Source organism: Odontesthes bonariensis, chromosome 16 (assembly GCF_027942865.1).
Source record: "Odontesthes bonariensis isolate fOdoBon6 chromosome 16, fOdoBon6.hap1, whole genome shotgun sequence".
NCBI lineage: Eukaryota > Metazoa > Chordata > Actinopteri > Atheriniformes > Atherinopsidae > Odontesthes > Odontesthes bonariensis.
Window position 1 is genome coordinate 37,293,925 of NC_134521.1, and position 17,088 is coordinate 37,311,012.

General features: G+C 43.4%; 2 protein-coding genes across 3 annotated transcripts in view; one reads left to right on the forward strand and one right to left on the reverse strand.

Moving 5' to 3' along the window:
* caln2 (calneuron 2) overlaps positions 1–3,336 on the forward strand; it is a 236,833-nt gene extending 233,497 nt beyond the window's left edge. For both annotated transcript variants that reach the window (XM_075487040.1, XM_075487041.1), the window contains exon 6: positions 1,874–3,336. In XM_075487040.1, coding sequence (XP_075343155.1) covers positions 1,874–2,001 — 128 coding nt within the window. In that variant the 3' untranslated portion in view covers positions 2,002–3,336. The remainder of the gene's footprint in view (positions 1–1,873) is intronic.
* A 2,134-nt stretch (positions 3,337–5,470) lies between these two features.
* On the reverse strand, positions 5,471–16,103 carry sdf2 (stromal cell-derived factor 2). Its single transcript, XM_075487047.1, has 3 exons — positions 15,831–16,103; positions 13,707–13,903; positions 5,471–7,447 (listed from the first exon to the last, which is right to left on the reverse strand). The coding sequence occupies exons 1-3, from the start codon at positions 16,012–16,014 to the stop codon at positions 7,148–7,150; spliced, it is 681 nt and encodes a 226-aa protein (XP_075343162.1). The 5' UTR covers positions 16,015–16,103; the 3' UTR covers positions 5,471–7,147.
* Positions 16,104–17,088: the final 985 nt, after the last annotated feature.

The window sequence follows — 17,088 nt, forward strand, 5'->3', positions numbered from 1 at the left end:
TCGGACTCTTAGTCAGACTGGCTACAGTGCTGAAAAGAAACCTGGGATTATTCTTATTCTCTTCTATCAATGATGAATAATAAGCAGTTCTAGCTTTACGAAGGGCTTTCTTATACATTGTTAAACTATCTTTCCAGACTAACTGAGACTCTTCTAAATTAGAGGAACGCCACTGTCTCTCCAGCTTTCTTGCGGTCTGCTTTAAAGCACGCAGCTGTGAATTATACCAAGGAGCCAGCCTCTTCTGACTGATTACCTTCCTTTTCAGAGGGGCAACATTGTCCAGTGCTGTACGCATTGAAACTATAGTGCTGTCAACAAGAGAGTCAAGTGCTGCTGGAGTAAAGTTTATGTAGTCGTCCTCTGTCATATCTGCACATGGCAGTGAAGAAAAGGATGATGGAATTAACTCTTTAAATCTGGTTACAGCATCCTCTGATAGACACCTTCTATATGTAAATTTCTTCTCAGAAACTGTATAGTCAAGTAATGTAAACTCAAAGGTTATCAGAAAATGGTCAGATAAGACAGAGTTATGAGGGAACACTGTTAACTGTTCACTCTCAATGCCATAAGTCAGCACAAGATCAAGGGTGTGATTAAGGCAGTGAGTCGGTCTGTGTACACTCTGAGAAAATCCAATAGAGTCCAATATAGAATTAAAGTTCATATTCAGGCTGTCATTTTCAACATCTACATGAATATTAAAGTCACCCACTACAATGACTTTATCTGTACTCAGCACTAACTGGGATAAAAACTCTGAGAATTCAGACAGGAACTCAGAATAAGGGCCAGGTGGACGATACACAACAACAAACACAAGAGGTTTCTGGGATTTCCACTTTGCGTGGGAAAAACTGAGAATCAGATATTCAAAAGAGCTCAAACTAATCTTGGGTCTGGGACTGATGAGTAACCCTGATCTGAAAATAGCTGCCACTCCTCCTCCTCTGCCTGTAGTTCCAGGAACGTGAACATTTAAACAGTCACAGGGAGTTGCTTCATTAATGCTAACATGATGCTAACATGATGCTAACATGATCCTCCTGCTGCAGCCAGGTTTCTGTAAGACAAAATATATCAATATGATGATCACAAATCAACTCATTCACTAACAGAGACTTCGAAAGGAGAGATCTGATATTCAGCAGACCACATTTAATAGTTTTGATGTTTGATCCATCCATCCATGCGTCCGTCCATCCATGCATCTGTCTGTCTGTCTGTCTGTCTGTCCATCCATCCATCCATCCATCCGTCCATCCATCCGTCCATCCATGCATCCATCCATCCGTCTGTCTGTCTGTCCATCCATCCATCCGTCCGTCCGTCCGTCCGTCCGTCCGTCCGTCTGTCTGTCCGTCCATCCATGCATCCATCCATCCGTCTGTCTGTCCATCCATCCATCCATCCATCCATGCATCCATCCATCCGTCTGTCTGTCCATCCATCCATCCATCCATCCATCCATCCATCCATCCATCCATCCATCCTACGCCCACTTTACCCACTCTCAGAAACGGAGGGGCAGACATTTTGCTGCTCTGAAAAATAAAACAGGGGACATACTCACAGCTGATTGTTGTGTTTGAAAACACTTTAATTCTAATTTCTAATTAGCTGTTAATTCCACTGTATCACAAACTTTTTTCATATTTAAATCCCATAATACTGAATAATACAAATCAACAGCTGTGTTCTGTGTCTACTTTTAGGTTAATCTTCTGATATTTCAGGTCCTATTTATGCTGACATACAGACCAATCTAAAGGGTTCAGAAGCTTTAAAGCTCCAATCATGACATGTAGAAGTCTATGTTAGTGAAATGATACTCTTATTACTCATTTCCCCTCTCTTTCTCTCCTCTCAGTCCATCCTAAGAAGAAGAATCGGCAGACGTGTGTCAGGAAAAGCCTGATTTGCGCCTTTGCCATGGCTTTCATCATCAGTGTGATGCTTATCGCAGCCAACCAGATGCTGCGGAACGGCATGGAGTAAACCTACTGCACTGTGAGCATGGGGAGTGGACCGAGCAGCCATGACCTCACACCCAGCCACAACCCCAGCACTTTTTCTTTACCTTATCAGACGGACAGTGGGGGCCAGATGTGGGGAGGTGTGTTTGCTGTGCAGTGAAGATGTCACCATGTAGAGTTACTGCACTTCCTGCTCATAAGGAACCTGAGCTGTGAAACAACTATGGTTTTATACAAGTCCTGGCAGTAAAGAGAGGGTTTGATTTAGCTGTTTTTCAGACCAAAACCACCCTTTAAACTTGATTTTATAATTACCTAAAGAATCAGGTGCTTTGAGCCATTCCTAGTTTTCGAAAACAAATATTGATTATCGCGGATTAACTGCATATTTACCCTCCAGAAGCTGCATTCAGTGTGAGCTGAGCCAATGTGAGCCCTGAATATTGGCCACAACATCTAAATGCAATGTCAGTTCTTCACTTGTCGTGTAGCCATGCATCAGTGTCAGTCTGTCTTTATGTGTATTTACAGGAAGCACAACTCAACCCTTCACATGGTGTGGGGTGTAAAAGATGACCAGACTGGGATCAGTCCTTTTTTTAGTTCTCTGCAGAAAGGAGAGGCTTCAGAGTTTCACTGTAATACTGCCCAACTGTGGAACTAACTGCACAGCAGCATGCCAGGATATACACTGTCATTTACTCCAGTTCCCCATAGATGTCGCTGTATATATTGTACTACTTAGTGTGTGTGATATATTACTCCTCTCAACAAGAGAATGTATGAAAAAGATAGAAACTAGTGAGATATATCAGGGATCTGCAGCAGAGGAAAAGGCTGCTCTCTGGTGGTCAGAGAACTGCAGAGACGTACGAGCGCCACTGAATCTGAGCCTTCATGTGTGTCGTCATCACTCACTGCTTTTAATGCTAAACCCAAGACCTTTTGTTTTTCTCCACAACCCAACTGGATTGGATGGAATACTTTAAAACGACACATTTGGGCCTAATCTTGTTCACTTTCTGCACTCATCGTCCAGTTAAAGCTCCAGCGAGTGTTGTGTGGCGCAGACGTGTTCGGTAGGGCTTAGAGGCATGTTAGGTGTGGAGGTGGAGGAGTTCAGGCAGCCACGCTCACCATGAGTCATTTACAGTCAGGTAAATACGGGCCACAGTACCTGTGGTACCTGTGGTACCCGCTGAAGGTCACCGCGGGTCAGACCTGAAAGCAGTGCCTCTCATAAGGCTTCCAAGGCTGAGAGGCTGGGGAAAGACTGTGGGAGGTCACCGCTCAGCTCGTCTTCTGAGATGAAGCCCCTTACTGAGGGTGGGACCCCACAGATGGAAGGTGGGTGTGGGGCGGGGCGATAATAGTGTAGGGCAGGGCGATAATAGTGTGGGGCAGGGCGGGGCGATAATAGTGTGGGGCAGGGCAGGGCAATAATAGTGTGGGGCAGGGCAGGGCGATAATAGTGTGGGGCAGGGCGATAATAGTGTTGGGCAGGGCGATAATAGTGTGGGGCAGGGCAATAATAGTGTGGGGCAGGGCGGGGCGATAATAGTGTGGGGCAGGGCGATAATAGTGCGGGGCAGGGCAATAATAGTGTGGGGCAGGGTGGGGCGATAATAGTGTGGGGCAGGGCGATAATAGTGTGGGGCAGGGCGATAATAGTTTGTGGGGCATGGCGATAATAGTGTGTGGGGCAGGGCGATAATAGTGTGGGGCAGGGCGATAATAGCGTGGGGCAGGGCGATAATAGCGTGGGGCAGGGCGGGGCGAGAATTGTGTGGGGCAGGGCGATAATAGCGTGGGCCAGGGCGATAATAGCGTGGGGCAGGGCGGGGCGAGAATAGTGTGGGGCAGGGCGATAATAGCGTGGGGCAGGGCGGTTGAAGAGGCTGTCCAAAAGTCTGTTGGATTCTTAGCAAATGATTATTGAGTAGCAAGTAAAATGAAAATATGACAACAAGTACTGTTTGAATGAACTTCTATGTGATAATTGTGTGAAATCAATATATATATCTTATAAATATTCTCATTTCAACCAAACCGCCCAGCCCTCTGTAAATGTAGCTGTTTCTGTTCATCGCTGCTGACTGTGACATATTCCCTGAGCAGAAGTGAGTCATACGGTGCTCCCTGAGACGGCCATGAGCAGGCTTTGTTAAAACATGAACATGGAAAGAGGATGGAGGGCTTTCTTTTAAAAGAAAACCGCTTTCTAAAATCACCATAAAAATGTACAATGCTGTAAATCAGTGTGCATGTCGTTTTGGTTTCCATGTCTATAAGAAACAGGGACTCCTGTTACTTTTCCCTGTGGAGGCAAAGCCTCGGTTTAAATATCAGCATATCGTCTCTTGACTTTCTAATTTCTACTGTAATAACCATTTTTATAGTTTCAACCAGCTATGAATCAAACCGAAGCGCAGAAGAGGGCATTTTCATAAATATGCAAATCCAAGGTCAGGTGGTCACCGCCTCCTCTCCCACCATCTGAGGTAGAGTCAGTCTCTGTGGATGGCTGCACACGTCCAGTCCAGGTTGAGTCCCTTCAGGCTGCCTCATATCTCCGTAGAAACCCCGTATATATGATGTCTGCTACATGTTTGTCTTTGATATTCTCAGCACATCAACGTGGACCATGTTTCTACTTCTGTCTGTGAACACCGTGGCCCGTTTGAAACCAGCATAGCTGATTTTATCCTAACAGAGCTCTAATATCTGTGCCATCCACACATCCCTGCATGCCTCTGGAAGGCAAAGACCTTCCATCACCCTTTTAAGGTTTACATTATTATACTGTACATCTGGATCAGTGCATTTGTTTTTACCAAAAGGTGTTTTTACCAGTTGTAAACTGTAGAAAGATGAAACTAAACCCAGATTACATGTGTTACAACCTCGGCCTGCTGCCTGGAGAAGAAGAAAGATAACAGCAATAGTTACCAACTGAATGGATATGAAAAATGCAAAGTTGAATCTGTTTAATCTAAAAATATATATCCATACATGTTTATGCAATAAAAACTTGTTTTGATAGAAATGCACTGCAGCTGTTTATTTGTAACGGATGCTTCTCCTTCAGGTTTCAAAGCTCATGGTGGCTGCTGGTCACCGGCCATCATCACGGCGTCGCCCTTTAAACACCGACCTCACAGATGAACCCGGCGAGCGTCTCCCCATGCACAAACCAACTGCTCTGAGAGCTGCTGGCATCGGCCCTCGTTGTAAATCTTGATAATTAAGAAACACAAGTCAAGAGAACGACCTCTTAGCAGTTGCAGCCGATCCCCGTTTACTGCCAGACAATGAACCAAAGCGTCCCACTAAGTGGACAAACAAGACATTAGGCTCAGCGGAATGGTCCACCCGACACTGCCAGCTGCTTTTACCTGCAAATCCTTCAGTCCATTTCCACTTTTACGGGCGAAATTAGGGGATTCATATGCCGATTCCAATCTTCCTGAGATCCAATAAAGAAGTCACACTGATAATGGGAGGCATAAAAACCATTTAATGAGGTACTAATGGTCACTGTGACGCCCACACATTTCTATGCACACACAGGATGGATGTAAAACCCCCAACTCTCCCCAAACCCTTAGAAACTGATCCCAGACTAACACCAAAGAGTAGAACACACCCCTCCACCAGCAGCATCACGTCAGTTATTCAAAGCGACTTTGAGGAAAAACTTCATCTTCTACAGGAACAGTACTTCATTGCTGCTTGTTATTTTGTGTGTTTGCCTTAAAAATACCATAAAAAAAAGAAACATGTACGAGGCGTTGTCATGGAAACTCCAACAACTTTTACAGGAGGACAAAGGCACAAGCATACAGTGGCCTGCAAAAAGTATGTACCCCCTCTTTTTTTCCTTTTTCGTTGTCTTACAACCCTTAAAAAAAAAAAGATAAAAAATGTCCCTGCTGATGAAAACTTCCCACAGCATGATGCTGCCGCCACCGTGCATCGCTGTGGGGAAGATGTTGTGGGGATGGTCAGAGGTGAAGCCCAGCTTTGTGCAGTGGCTTAGTGGTTGCACCAGTAACACCTTGGGGGGTCACTGTCGGTCTCTTTGCCTCTCTGGGTCATACCATCCTCGCCCAGTCTGTGAGCGTTGGGAGACGCCCTCCTGAGGCAGGCTTGTTGTGGCAAATAATCGTCCCATTTCTGTAATGATGGATTTAATGGTGCACGATGGGATGAGTTTCAGATATTTTCCTTTAACAAACCCAACTCATCTTTGTACTTCTGCACAACTTTGTCCCTGAGCTTTTTGGAGAGCATCTTGGACTTCATGGTGTCGCCTACTTGGCGTCGCCTCCCAATTGGTGGCGTCGCAGACTCTGGGGCCTCTCAGAACAGTGCCGGGGGTCTCAAACTTTGGTCCTGGAGGGCCGCTGTCCTGCAGGTTTTAGACTGCTTCAACACACCTGATTCAGATTAAATGGATCTCTTCAGAAGCTTGTTAAATTCTGACACAAACCAGCTTATGAAGCATGGATCTGACTCAGATCTGCTGAAGCAGGGAAACATCTAGAAACATCTAAAACCTGTAGCACGGCCCTCCAGGACCCCTGACATCATGTGACTTTAGATTGCACCCAGCTGGACCTTTTTTAACTACATTTATGACATATGAGACACATTTGTAGAGAAGATCTTATTTAGGGCCTTCGAGGTGAACACATATGCACGCACCACTTCTTTTCCCATTTCACTTCACCAGATGGGACCATCTGAATATTTCCATTTAAATTGGAGGATGTAAGGCAAGAAAAAATGTAAAAAATTAAAAACACAAGGGGGGATATTTTTACGAGCCACTGTTAACAAGGTCTTTTCAGCCCAGTGAAGCACAACACTCACTCTGTGACAGTATGGGTTAGGGTTGGAGCTGCAGTGTGGTGATAAATAACAGCTGAGAAGAAGCCACGTGTCGGACATAAACTGGAGCAAAGAAGATTTTAATACCTCGTGTCTTTTTAGAATAAGGTTTACATGTTCTGAATCATCGAGTGGAGCTCGCTGCATATTTTCCATGTGAATGTCCACAAATTAAAGATCCTCGCCGGAGGGAAAGTGGCGGCTTGTGAAGATGTGATCAGAGACAGAGGTGTGGGGGGGGGGGGGGGGGGCAGAAGCAGAGAAGAAAGGGAAGCTCAGAACTCTGTGTGGGCGTGGCTGTAGTCCCGGCTGCTCGCTGGGCTCTCGCTGGGCTTCATGAAGATGCCCTCCATGGCCTTCCACAGGCTGTGCTGACTGGAGCTGGGCATGGCGTGGACTTCCATCTGACCGTGGATGGGCCGCCCGTACTGCTCGCCCGTCACCGACAGCAGCGCGTCGGTGGCCTTGTGACGGAAGCGGATGGCCTCCTCGCGCTTCCACACGGACCCCCCACACTGAACCGTCCACTCGTCCAGGTTGTCCCCTTCTCCTTCCTCGCCAAACGCGCTCACCTCCTGAGGACACAAAGACCTTACAGCTCAGTGGTGGGAGCTGGACAAACTGCTTAAAAAGCGCTTTGTTTTTTACTCTAATCTCACAGGGTCATCCCATGCCTCGCAGTTTTCCTGTTCTTCTAACTTATTTAGGATTGCTTTTAATACCCAGTAGCATGATGACACTTTTATCTTGTTTTATCTTATTTGATTTTGTTGTATTTTATTGCTTTCACTGTTCTTTATTTGTTTTTACTTCTTCTTCTCTTTATTTATTACCTGCTGTAAAGCACTTTGGTACACCGTAAGGATTGTCTGTAAAGGGCTGTAGAAATAAAGAACATTTAACAGAGCTGTACTACCAAAACTCGAGACTGAGACTGTTGACGCTGTGACGCTTTGCGGTAAGACGTGTTGCATCACTTCCTGTTACCTTGCTTGTACACTGTGGAATTTCTTGCTCCGCTTGGAGTACTGATAATCACTTTATTTCTATCTATAACTTACACAATTTTGCATAGTTAAACTCTATAGCTTAGCGTTCTGTTCTAACACACTCCTACAGATCTTTATTCTCACTTTTTAACGGTGTGACTGACACCAGCGGCCATAGTCAAATGCATTCCAGGGGCCAGAGCGGGCGACATAGAATCCTATTTAAAACTGCTGGCTAAGGATAAACGTAAATATGGTAAAATAGTTATTCACGTCGGCGTTAATGACACCCGGTTACGCCAATCGGAGGTCACTAAAATTATGTTTGTTATGATTAAAATTATGATGTTGCATCGGTGTGTAATTTTGCCAAAACAATGTCGGACTCCGTAGTTTTCTCTGGACCCCTGCCAAATCTGACCAGTGATGACATGTTTAGCCGGATGTCGTCCTACAATCGCTGGTTGTCTAGATGGTGTCCAGCAAACAACGTGGGCTACATAGATAATTGGCAATCTTTCTGGAGAAAACCTGGTCTGATGAGGAGAGACGGCATCCATCCCACTTTGGAAGGAGCAGCTCTCATTTCTAGAAATATGGATGAATTTATTTGCCACCCTAAAACATGACAACCCAGGGCTCAGACCAGGATGCAGAGTTGTAGTCTTACACACTTCTCTGCAGCTTCCCACCTGCTGCTACCCACCCAATCAATTAACACAAAAGGAGCAAATCCTCTTGTGCAAAAAGAAATTATTAAAACAAAAACTTTAACTGAACAAAAACATCAAACTATTAAATGTGGTTTGCTGAATATCAGATCTCTCCTTTCCAAGTCTCTGTTAGTGAATGAGTTGATGTGTGATCATCATATTGATATATTTTGTCTTACAGAAACCTGGCTGCAGCAGGAGGATCATGTTAGCATCATGTTAGCATCATGTTAGCATTAATGAAGCAACTCCCTCTGACTGTTTAAATGTTCACGTTCCTGGAACCACAGGCAGAGGAGGAGGAGTGGCAGCTATTTTCAGATCAGGGTTACTAATCAGTCCCAGACCCAAGATTAGTTTGAGCTCTTTTGAATCTCTGATTCTCAGTTTTTCCCACGCAAAGTGGAAATCCCAGAAACCTCTTGTGTTTGTTGTTGTGTATCGTCCACCTGGCCCTTATTCTGAGTTTCTGTCTGAATTCTCAGAGTTTTTATCCCAGTTAGTGCTGAGTACAGATAAAGTCATTGTAGTGGGTGACTTTAATATTCATGTAGATGTTGAAAATGACAGCCTGAATATGAACTTTAATTCTATATTAGACTCTATTGGATTTTCTCAGAGTGTTCACGGACCGACTCACTGCCTTAATCACACCCTTGATCTTGTGCTGACTTATGGCATTGAGAGTGAACAGTTAACAGTGTTCCCTCATAACCCTGTCTTATCTGACCATTTGCTGATAACCTTTGAGTTTACATTACTTGACTATACAGTTTCTGAGAAGAAATTTACATATAGAAGGTGTCTATCAGAGGATGCTGTAACCAGATTTAAAGAGTTAATTCCATCATCCTTTTCTTCACTGCCATGTGCAGACAGAAGCGGTCTTTGCATAGAGGCATAGCTAGGCAACTGCCTTGGGCCCCTCCACTGTAGGGGCCCCCTGACTAGCTGCAAACTTCCCATAGGCCTACAGCTGGTAATTGGGGCCCTTAGGACAGTAATTCACAGATAGTGCGTTCATAAATGGTGATTTTTGTATGTTTAAATTGGAAACAAAAACAACACAATAAATTACAAAGACATACAGATTACGTGCACACCCCCTCTTATTCGCGTTAAAATGGAATATTCCATCCATGCCATGTGCGCTAGACCAGAGTGGTGTAAAAAGAGTTCCAAACAAGAGACGCAGCTCCGTTAACCTCAATTACTCGTCAAGAACAATTACTGGTAAGTTAATAAAATAACAGCATTTTAAACGTTTTTTACATTTTCAAACATTATCTATCAGAAGTATACTCTTAGACATCGTTATCTTTACATTTGGTTTGCATGAAAGGTCGATGTTGTTAAAAATGGAATGGATTTAGAGACCTAACTGAAAGCTTAGTAACGGAGGCTAACGTGAGGTAATTAACGTGATCATTTCACTAAAGTCCGTTAACTTTTTATTGTCAGGTGACATTATGTAAAGTTGTTTTGATTGTTAGGTTTTTAAACATTACCAAAATACTATATAGGCCTATAGTAATAATACATTTAATACATTTTTGGTATTTCTGACGTATTTTCTCCGGTAAATTGATTAAATTACAACATTTTTGGCATTGCGAGGCATTAGCTGACTGGTCTTTAATTAAGTAAGTTTTTTTCAGCATGACTTTGCAGCTGTGATAATGAATTTATTCATTTCTCTGTTGTTGTCAGGGAGGTCAGCAGATGTGCTGGTCGCTGCTGTCATGGATCAACCCTCATTAGGGCTTCAGCCGATTTCTACGATGTCCAAACGCTTAAATTTGATCAAATACAGTTCATTGTTGCAGATTAATCTACCCAACAGTATAAATAGCAGTAAAATAACTTCTTTATTAAGGCTTGTTTTACATTTTCCATGATGACATTTTATAATAAAATGTTTAGTTTAAATCTGTTTTGTTTATTTTTTTCACAACTGACACATTTATTTTGTCATTAATATGGTTTTAACCAGAAAAAAGTTAAATTCATATTTTAATCCATCCATCCATCCATTATACCCGCTGAATCCGTCGGTCGGGTCGCGGGGGGGCTCATTGTCCATCTGACACCAGAGAGAACAGACAGACTGAATGACATCTTCTACAGACGGAGTGTTTGGGACAACAGGAGTAGATCCTGGGAACAGACAGTAACATCAGGCTCTGTTGGAGGATGTAGATCTGAAGGTAAGCTGGACCACGGGCATGATTCAGTATAAAGGAGGACAAGGTAGCTGCCGCCTGCTGGCATGCAGGGGTACCCTCTACGATTTAAAATGGTGATAAATGTGTGTCTGCGCTTCAAAAAAGAAAAACGTTGATAAAATACATCGTCAGTGAAGTGATCAATGCACATTATGGGTCAATATTTACCGAAAATTGCGTCGTAAATGTTAAAGTTATCATTTTTGTGCTCCGTCCCACTAAGACCCGTTCAAACTGACTGACAGCGCTGTGATGTTTGGAACTCCGGAGGCTCACATCAACCACGTGACAGCCCTAGCGGCGACTTCAAAGCGTGTCGCAACTCTGTATTACTCTATAGCTCTGCGCTAGACGACAGTTCCATATATAGTAAACTTATTTCTCGCATATTAATGTTGATGGGCCCCCTAGCTAAATTCGCCTTGAGCCCCCAAATTGCTAAGTCCGCCCCTGTGTGCAGATATGACAGAGGACGACTACCTAAACTTTACTCCAGCAGCACTTGACTCTCTTGTTGACAGCACTATAGTTTCAATGCGTACAGCACTGGACAATGTTGCCCCTCTGAAAAGGAAGGTAATCAGTCAGAAGAGGCTGGCTCCTTGGTATAATTCACAGCTGCGTGCTTTAAAGCAGACTGCAAGAAAGCTGGAGAGACAGTGGCGTTCCTCTAATTTAGAAGAGTCTCAGTTAGTCTGGAAAGATAGTTTAATAACGTATAAGAAAGCCCTTCGTAAAGCTAGAACTGCTTATTATTCATCATTGATAGAAGAGAATAAGAATAATCCCAGGTTTCTTTTCAGCACTGTAGCCAGTCTGACTAAGAGTCCGAGCTCTGCTGAGCCAGTTATTCCTTTAACTCTCAGCAGTGATGATTTCATGAGCTTCTTCATCAATAAAATTGTTTCTATCAGAGAGAAGATTGATGGAGTCCTTCCCACTATTATCAGTGATGTATCATCAAGTACAGCAGCTTTAGAAGTATCTTTAGAACCTGATTTGTATTTAGACGGCTTCTGCCCAGTTGATCTCTCTGAACTAACAACAGCAATAGTCTCTTCTAAACCATCAACTTGTGTTTTAGACCCAATCCCAACCAGACTGTTCAAGGAGGTTTTCCCATTAATTGACACTTCCATATTGGATTTGATCAATCTGTCTTTGTTGACAGGATATGTACCTCAGACTTTTAAGGTTGCTGTAATTAAACCTTTACTTAAAAAACCTACTCTTGATTCAGAAGTGTTGGCTCATTATAGACCTATATCCAATCTCCCTTTTATGTCTAAAGTTCTTGAAAAAATAGTTGCAGCTCAGCTTTGTGATCACTTACACAGAAATAATCTGTTTGAAGAGTTTCAGTCAGGATTCAGAGTGCATCATAGCACAGAAACTGCACTGCTGAAAGTTACCAATGATCTCCTCTTAGCCTCTGATAGCAGACTTGTGTCTGTGCTTGTCCTGTTGGATCTCAGTGCTGCATTTGATACGGTCGATCACAGTATCTTATTACACAGACTTAAACATGTTATCGGGATTAAAGGAACTGCATTAGGCTGGTTTAAGTCATATTTATCTGATAGATTTCAGTTTGTTCTTGTAAATGAAGAATCTTCCTCACACACCAGAGTAAGTCATGGAGTTCCCCAGGGTTCTGTGCTTGGACCGATTCTTTTTACTTTATACATGCTTCCATTAGGTAACATTATTAGACAGCATGGCATAAATTTCCATTGCTATGCTGATGATACTCAGCTGTACTTATCTATAAAACCAGATGAACCCAATAGGTTGGTCAGACTACAAGCATGTCTTAAAGACATAAAGACCTGGATGACTCAGAACTGTCTGCTGCTAAATTCAGACAAAACTGAAGTCGTTATCTTTGGACCTGAGCGTTTCAGGGAGAAATTGTCTAGCTATATAGTTACTCTAGATGGTATTTCCTTGGCTTCTAGTTCTACTGTGAGGAACCTTGGAGTTATTTTTGACCAGAACTTATCATTTGACTCGCATATAAAACAGGTTTCTAGGACTGCCTTCTTTCACCTTCGTAATATTGTTAAAATCAGGAACATCTTGTCTCAGAGTGATGCAGAAAAACTAATTCATGCATTTGTTACTTCAAGATTGGACTGCTGTAATTCTTTATTATTGGGCTGTCCCACATATTCTCTGAAAAGCCTTCAGTTGATCCAAAATGCTGCAGCCAGAGTTTTGATGAGAACTAACAGGAGAGATCATATTTCTCCAGTTTTAGCTTCTCTTCATTGGCTCCCTGTTAAATTCAGAATAGAATTTAAGATTCTTCTCCTTACATATAAAGCTCTTAATGACCGAGCTCCATCATATCTTCAAGATCTCATTGTAAGATATTTTCCTAACAGAGCACTTCGTTCCCAAACTGCAGGTTTACTTGAGGTTCCCAGAGTTTCTAAAAGTAGAATGGGAGGCAGAGCCTTCAGTTATCAGGCCCCTCTATTGTGGAATAAGCTGCCAGTAAATGTCCGGGAAGCAGACACCCTTTCCACTTTTAAGACCAGGCTTAAAACTTTCCTTTTTTATAAAGCTTATAGTTAGGGATGGCTCAGGTAATCCTGAAACATCCCATAGTTAAGCTGCTATAGGCCTAGACTGCTGGGGGGCCTCATCTGACACACCTTTCCTCACTTTACTCTCTTTATGTATATGTGATATTATTGTGGTCATTAACTCGTGTTTCCCTGTTCCAACAGATATCCTTTGAATGCCCCCCCCCCTAGCTGCTGACAGAAGCCTGGATGACTTGGTGATGAATGTTGGGTTCTGAGGCATTCAGCTTTTCTGAATGAGGCAGCGTCTCCTGCTCTGAGCAGGGAGCTCTGGGTTCCTCCTCCCTGACACCAAACTCTTCCTGCTCCCACCCACCTGGTTAGAGGACAGCGGCGAGGAGAAGTGGTGGCTGTGCAGGTTGCGGCCCGTGTTGACATGAGTGAGGCGAATGGTCTGCCCACATTTGACCGGAGTCCCTCGATGACACAAAGCGTCGCCTGTACCCCGAACCCTCCAGTAGCTGTTGCTGTCCTCCACCGCAGTGACCCCGGTCACAGACTGCTGCCCGCTGCCTGTGGACACACACAGCCAGAAGAAAAGCAGAAATAACTCATTCAGTGCATTCAGAATGATTCACATGCTTCATTTATGTTTTTGTGTATTTTATTTTTTATAAAAAGTGATCCACAAGTCCTGGAGTCAAATGTCATTTCCATCACACCTCAGGTCTGGACCTGCCTTTGAGCCCAAGACCTGGTGTTTGCAAAGAGAAGTTTCAACAGTGTGGGAGGTTCATCTGAAGGCTGAACACACAGGAGGTCAGGTCAACACATTCAGACACATTCAGACACATTCAGACACATTCAGAGCTGTAGAGTAAATACACTTTTTACACCACTCTGAGCACACCTACAGAGCACCTGAGTCTGCCTTTGGAAGGCTGGGATGAGCTTTACACCACAGCTGGTGGTGTAAAGCTCCAGCTGCTACATCCAGCTGCTACATCCAGCAGCTCGCTCCAGATGTTGTACCCTAGCCCTTACACTGGGTCAAGTCTATTTTCAGCAAACCTCTATGCACTGCCTTTATCTATTTTTTATTTTTTTATTTATCAATTTGAATTTCCCCCATTGGCGGATGAATAAAGTAGTTTTCAATTCTATTCTATCAATAGCCGGAAGTAACTCAGCTAAATCACGTGATGGTTTTGGGATTCAGCTAGCCTGGCTGACGCGTCCACAATCTCGATGAGATGGTGGTCTGGGAACTAGGTGTGCATTTTCTCGTATTTGAGGCGTGGTTTACGAATGCCTAGAGCCGTTTATTGGGCGCTACGAATGTCTATCAAATGACGTCAGGTTCTTCCCATGCTGCTTTGCGCGCGATTCATAGCCAATTGTATCACTTATACCAGATGACGACAGAAATTCGACGAGGAAGAAGAAAAAAATGGAAAATAAAAGTAAACTTGCGCTCTAAGCTACTTAAATTGACAACAAAGTAGGCCTATATGCTATATTCTACATGAATTTTTATGTTGTAGAGTTGTGAATTTATTTTAATAATGGAGAAATTGAGCAGCCTTGCTTTGTTGTCTACAGTAGTAGATCAACCCTCATCTTACTTTGAAGCTCCCAGCTCCCAGAAGTGACGTCAACGAAGCTTTAGCAGCAGAAAAGCTATCAGGCTTGTGTTGATGATAATAATAAACTCCTGGACTATGTACAAACTTCCAAATGCATCGTTTTGTGAGTACAGACCATATTTGTACAACTGTAGAAGTTTGGTGTCATGACGTGATTTTAGTGTGGTAATTTTGGAGATACTGCCAGGGTCCGTTAGCGCTTGTACTAAACTATTCGGGATAACTCGGTAACTCAGCTGATGTTCAGCCAATATCGGAAAAACTTCGGGTGGGCTACTTGGCTGGATGTCACGGTTCAAATGACCCTAGGGTGAATCTACTCCGAAACACTTTCTAAGGCTGCATTGAACGGTAACATTATGTCCGCTGTCATGTTGGATTAACGCTCTACAAGCTTCGGTGTAGCGCATAGACGTCGTCATCGTCTTGCTGCCGCCCCCCCCGTTCTGTGATTGGTTCCCAAACTCTGGCAAAAATAAGGGCGGTGGTTTCCAGGCTGACTTTGCAGTGAGAATGAAATCGAGCGCAAAGCAGCATGGGAATTCCCAGGCTAGGATTCAGCCCACTGAACTGCAGCAATCTGAGCAGGAATCGTTCCCTAAAATAATCCAAACCACCCTTCTCCTGCTTCGGGTTGAATCCCAGAGAAAAGCTGATTAATAGCTGATTAATTCGGTGTCATATGGAGCTGCAGCACTATGACAGCCCCCATTATGTCACACTGACCACACAAAATGCACATTTCATATTTACACTGCTCAATAAATAACCAATTGCACTGGATGTGGATTTTCGGTTTGTTTATGAATGTTTAGCCATTACAGAAATGAAAAGATGAATGATGGCAGACTCACCGGATCCGTAGCGCACATCGTGAGAGTGAAGCCTGACGCTGTGCTTCACATTCAGCAGTTTAAGGACCGAGCCGCAGGTAACGAAGCTCAGCTCCGTTCCCAGAGACAGCCCCAGCACACAGGAGAGCACCAAGAGGAGGCTTGGGAGATATCTTTGCTCCACACTATAGATTAAGCCACCCATCCTTTAACTACAGCTCCAGCAGCCGCCGGTGCTACAGGATTTCTATCATTTCTTAACGCTACGTCATTACAGTTGTAAATGGTCCCAAAGTGAAGTTAAAGAGCGCCCCTAGCAACTCGGAATGGTAACGACACAGATCTTTGGGGGGCTTTCAGTTTATTTCAGGCTACTTTAGGCAACCCTTTTTAATTAATCCCTTGATAAACTGTACGTTCAAACGGCTACACCCCCACCCAATTTCACCGTTGCTACAATTTTCCGACCGACGTCTTTGTGTCGTTTTGTGCACACTCGACGGTTAACCAGCAGGGGGCGGTGTGTTGATGCCTTTTGGAAGTGTCCTTTCTACATCCAGGTGTTGCGTGAAAATCTGTGACCTGTTAGATTCAGGAACTCCATCACGACAGGAGGTTGTATTACATGTGAATTCTGACCGATAGTTTAGAGCTGATATAAGATAATGATGTGACCAAACAAACACTAACGAATATAAGGGGGGAAAGATCTGGGAATAAAGTATTTTTCTATTATATTCTATTTCTATCTACAGGTTCAAAGCCAGCATGAATGATAACAAAACTGAAAGGCATCCAAAGATATGATATGGAGAGAAAATATGATTAATCTTAAACTTGAGAAATACTTTTTTAAATTGTTTTTCAAAATATATAAGTACCCAACCGGATATATGCTCACTTCACTTTATCAGATTGTACTACTTTATTGTAGAGAATACAATAACTGAGCGATATAATCCTCTTTAAGGAAAGCAAAAACAAGCTAAAGTTTTTTATCACGTAACATTTCTAAAACGGTTAAAGATTCTTAAACTATTTCAGCTAAAATAATCCCTTTTCATCTTCCATCTGTCTGATCCCCTGCTCCTCACTTTACACCAGTTGATGGCGGTAATGAATCTGCCAGGCTTTACGAGCACGGAGGTGGAAGAAGAATTCCGAGGTTAGAGAACTGGGGGAGACCAGGCTCTCTCTTGAGGGACTACTTTCCTTTTCTGTGCCCTCAGCTTGGAGATTTGTGTTTAATTTCTTAAAGACTACAGGACTTTTTTAAGGA